The sequence below is a fragment of the Limulus polyphemus genome, unplaced genomic scaffold, assembly GCF_000517525.1.
Source record: "Limulus polyphemus unplaced genomic scaffold, Limulus_polyphemus-2.1.2 Scaffold10162, whole genome shotgun sequence".
Taxonomy (NCBI): domain Eukaryota; kingdom Metazoa; phylum Arthropoda; class Merostomata; order Xiphosura; family Limulidae; genus Limulus; species Limulus polyphemus.
This window is the reverse complement of record NW_013675772.1, coordinates 6,988-11,587: the sequence shown is the minus strand read 5'-3', so window position 1 is coordinate 11,587 and position 4,600 is coordinate 6,988. Positions and strand designations below refer to the sequence as shown.

Below are 4,600 nucleotides of genomic sequence, written 5' to 3'. Positions count from 1 at the left end.
ACAGGGTGATTGGCCTTTGGAATGGGTTGCCTTCAGATGTTGTAGAAGAAGTAATTTGAAGTGAGTTTAAGAAAAAGCTTGATAAGTATATGAATGATAATGGCTGGCTTTAAGATTTTTTTACAATTATTTTAATTGTGAACTTAATAATAGCTTAGAAAGCTTTATATATTTCATTATATAACCAGAGATTTACAGACATACTTAAAGTTTAAATGTTTGGGAGATCTGATTATATTGTAGTTGTTTTCTATCTTATAAAACTTTATTTTTTATTACAATACAACTTTGCTTACATGTAGAGCCTGTGCCACCCAAGAAGGAAGTTTTCATTACTCCAAACACAACATCTGTTACCTTACACTTAAACAAGTGGGATGATGGAGGGTGCCCTATTTTTAAAATGTCAGTTAAGTACAAAATGCAACTATCTTCAGAGTGGACAGTTATAGCTACAAGGCTAAAACCTGAAGAAGGAGCTATGACCCTACATGACTTGAGGCCAGAAACCTGGTACAATATTCAAATTACAGCACACAACAGTGCAGGCAAGACAGTAGCTGAATACAGTGTTTTGACATCAATATACTCTGGAAATGGAGGTATGTTTGTCAAAAATTAGATTTATTATTATGAGCACATTTAAAACAAATGACGATGATTATTTTTTATTAAAGAGCTTATCTTTTAAATATTTTATTGTCTTGTTTTGTATATTTTATCCTTAATTGAAACATGTGTATTACATAGATTTTATTGTCTATTTTAATATTTATTGTTTTCTGAAATAAAATTATTTGTAAGTATAGCACTTTTCGGAAAGTAAACTTTGGTAAGTTATAATATTTTTATGTTATGCTTGTTAAATAATTTGTCATAAGGTATACTAAATTTGTACCCACTTTAGTTTGAAAAATAGAAGTTATGAGCCGTTTTAAAATTAGCAAAAACAAAACAATATAATAATTTTTAAAGATATTTAATTAATATTAACTGACTTAGAATGTAATTACATTTACACTACCTGTTTGGAAAGAAATATATTGCTATAAGTACACTCTAACATACATTTTAATACAAATCTTCTTAGTGTATATGTTAGTATTTATGTATGTAACCAAAACTTCTGTGCCATCTACTGAATGGCACCAAAAACAAAAAATCCATAAAAATTTAACACTTTGGATATTCCAGATTCAGACAATTAGAAAAATAATTGTGGTATGTGCAACAACCATTTCTTTATAATAAAACATAATTTTAAATAAAAGTACTCTCCTCACAACAAGAACATGACTTTCACTAGAACTGTACGTGAGGGCATGATTATGTCTTCACTGGTGTAATGTTTTGAAAAGTCTGCTAAAAAAAAATGCTTTGCAAAGTCATTTAACAAAGTTTATAATTTTATTGGATAGTCAACATGGTTTTACTAAGGGAAAATCTTGCCTTACAAATCTTTTAACATTCTTTTAAAAGGTTATTGTTTATGTAGATGAGGGTAAGGGTGTAGATTTGGTGTTTCTGAATTTTCAGAAAGCGTTTGACAAGGTGCCACCTAAAAGGCTTGTAAAAAATTTTGAGCTCTGTGCGTTGTATCATTTTGATGCAATTAGTCATGTATGACTAAAGAGCATAATCTGAACACTTTTCCCATGCAGTATTTTCCTAGAAAAAAGTTCTTTTTTTTTTTTTTTTTAGTAAAATGTTAGGGCAGTATTTCTGCTAGTATATCATAATGCCATCACAAATACATTTAGAAACGTATTTCACGATTAATTACTTGTGTCTAGAAAGTTTGTAATGTCTGAAATTATTTTTAATTTTTTAATTTTAAATATTATATATATATGTTTTATTACTGTAAACAAATCGGTACATTTATAGACACACAAAATCTGGTACATAAATGCTTATAAAAATAGTTTCTATAATGTATTTGATGTATTTTCCATATTCTTCTTGTTCTGTGATTACTTTTAAATATTATGTTGAAAAGCATACAGACCTGGGTGCTGCCTACTGGTTAGTGCACAAGACTGTGAGTCTAAGGGTCAAGTCCCATTGCAGTAAAATCATGTTGCCCACTTTGGGGCAGTGGGTGTATTATAAAGTGATGGTCATATCCCACTTTACAATCAGAGTAATCAATGGGTAATGTTGACTAGTCACCTTTCTTCTAGTTTACCAATTCTAAATTAGGAATGATAACCACAGATATAACAATTAACATAGATTGTGTAGCTTTTCTTTAATATAAATATACAAACAAAAAATATATTTGGTATATCCACCATACAAAATAATTGTTGAATTGCAATATTTAATAAGGTAATATATGTGTACCAAATACATGTCTATAACAATTGGTTAGAGAAATCTGTTAACGTTTGTGTTGCAATTACCCATGTTCTAGTATTGTGATCACGGTTATTATGGATAGAAACAAAACATACATTTTATATTTATGTTGTAGCATTTAACAAGAACAAAAATATATTTCAAAGGTTTTACAAGCATGACATGTGTATCTGGTACATGATTCATTTAATTGAAAATGTATTTTGGACACAGTTTCAGCTATGAATGTAATGCATATCGAAGGTATAAATTTATATTTTGCTGTATCTCTTATTTGCTATTATTCTACAAGGATACTCTCGAGACTTTTGCAACAATTTAACATAAAACACATCATGTTTAATTGTTGGAATCACTTGCAAATTTCAATAAAAGATATCCCACATTTTATAAAGCTGTTACTGAAAATAACATTGTACTATGTACAATACCACATATAATATATTCAGGTGAACTGGCCTTATATTGCTTGTATATATATTTGACTGGCTAAGACATATAGTTAACAAAATTAATTCTTGAAAGTTAAATCTGTTCAGTTGTAATTTATATCATGACTATTAAATTTTTGAAAATGTAACAATGTTTGTTTTCAAATATCATTTGAAGTTGAGATCTAGTTTCCATATATTTCACTACTGAGCAAACAAATTACTAATGTGTTGACCAAGTGACTTATATTTATTACAGTACTTTAGGTTAAGAGTAAAAACATAAAATTAGAATGTTTTTCAGTTTTCTTGTATAATTTGTTATTTTGACTTTATGAATAGCAATATTTTCTAGTGATGGTTTTTGTCTGAGAAGTTTCATAAATAACATGTCAGGATAAAAATATTTTTGGCTGGAGTTACAAAACATTTTTTTACTTTGACTACAATTTTGTTGCTGCTGGAGATTTCTTTAGGATTTTTCCTCAATACATACCAGAGTCCTATTAGTGTTAATTTGATTCCTCCATAGCTACGCTGATTCCAGAGTTAATAATTAACACTGAAGAACCCCCAGCATTCTACGAAGATGCTGCAGTGATTGTTCCTGTGGTAACATCTCTTGTGGTGATTGTATCAGTTGTTGTTTTAGCCCTTGTGGTATGTCAGAGAAAACATTCTCCTGGAGCTAAGTATCAAGGTACAGCTTTTAGGGCCTGTAATATATTTAGTGTATGTAATATAACTTTTCCCACAAATATAACAATTTGGTTTATTGCATTTCTTTACTTTATTTCTCTGATTTAAGATAGCACATAAAGTTTTTAGGTTGTCTTTGTGATGAAATAATTTGTTTATTTTCAACCTTAGCTTTTAGAGTTTTATCTGAAATTCTTTCCAATTCTTTTTGGCTAAGAGTTAATATTAATTTTAACTCCTGAGTAATGTGTTATTATAAAAGGAATAATTTGTTCTTATTTTATATTATCATTATTAATTTCCTTTTTAATCTTAACTAACTTAAAACCTCTCTCTATTACACTTTCTGGATAATAACATTTCCTAAGATAAGATTTCAATTCTATCAGTCTGTTTTTGTTGAACTTCCAAGTTAGAAAAAAATAGGAAAAATTATTTGAGCTAGGCCAAGTGGAATATTGAATTTAGTATGTATAGAATGATTACTATAAAAATCTAAATACTGGAGTGAATTAATAGGTTTGTAATATAAATCCATTTCAATCTTACTGTATTCCATTCTTATAATCCATATATCTAAAAAGGATAAACCTAAACTGCTCATTTTGAAGGTAAACTTTATGTTGGGTTAATTTGATTCAAATTTTCAAAAAATATTTAAAAATCAAATAATCTGTTCCATAATAGAAAACAATAATCTAGAAACCTTTTTCAAATTTTGATTTAAGTAATTAATATAAATAAATAATTTCAAAATAATTAGATAAACTATTGAACATTTCAATTTCAAAACATCCCATAATTAAAATGGCAAAAGCTGAAACCGCTTTTGTTCCCATTGATGTTCCAGAGATTTGTTGATGATATTGTCTTTACAAATAAAATAGCAATTACCTAAAATAAATTACATTTAATTATCACTTCTTTATTAAAATGTGAATGTAATAAGTCTGGGTATCTATTTAAATAATATTAAATAGCGTTTATACCATATTCATATTTGATACTTGGATAAAGAGAAACAACATCTAATGATATTAAAACAATATTTTTTTTCAATTTTCTCTGGTAAGTTACTAATAAAATCAATATTGTTACGTCTCCGTGTT

The 4,600-nt window shown here is 27.7% G+C and overlaps 1 protein-coding gene across 1 annotated transcript in view; it reads left to right on the top strand.

The window, feature by feature from the left end:
- LOC111083574 (Down syndrome cell adhesion molecule-like protein Dscam2) overlaps positions 1–4,600 on the top strand; it is a gene marked incomplete at both ends in the record, with an annotated part of 14,447 nt that overhangs the window by 5,620 nt on the left and 4,227 nt on the right. The window contains 2 exons of the mRNA XM_022380185.1: positions 303–602; positions 3,325–3,492. Coding sequence (XP_022235893.1) covers positions 303–602; positions 3,325–3,492 — 468 coding nt within the window. The remainder of the gene's footprint in view (positions 1–302; positions 603–3,324; positions 3,493–4,600) is intronic.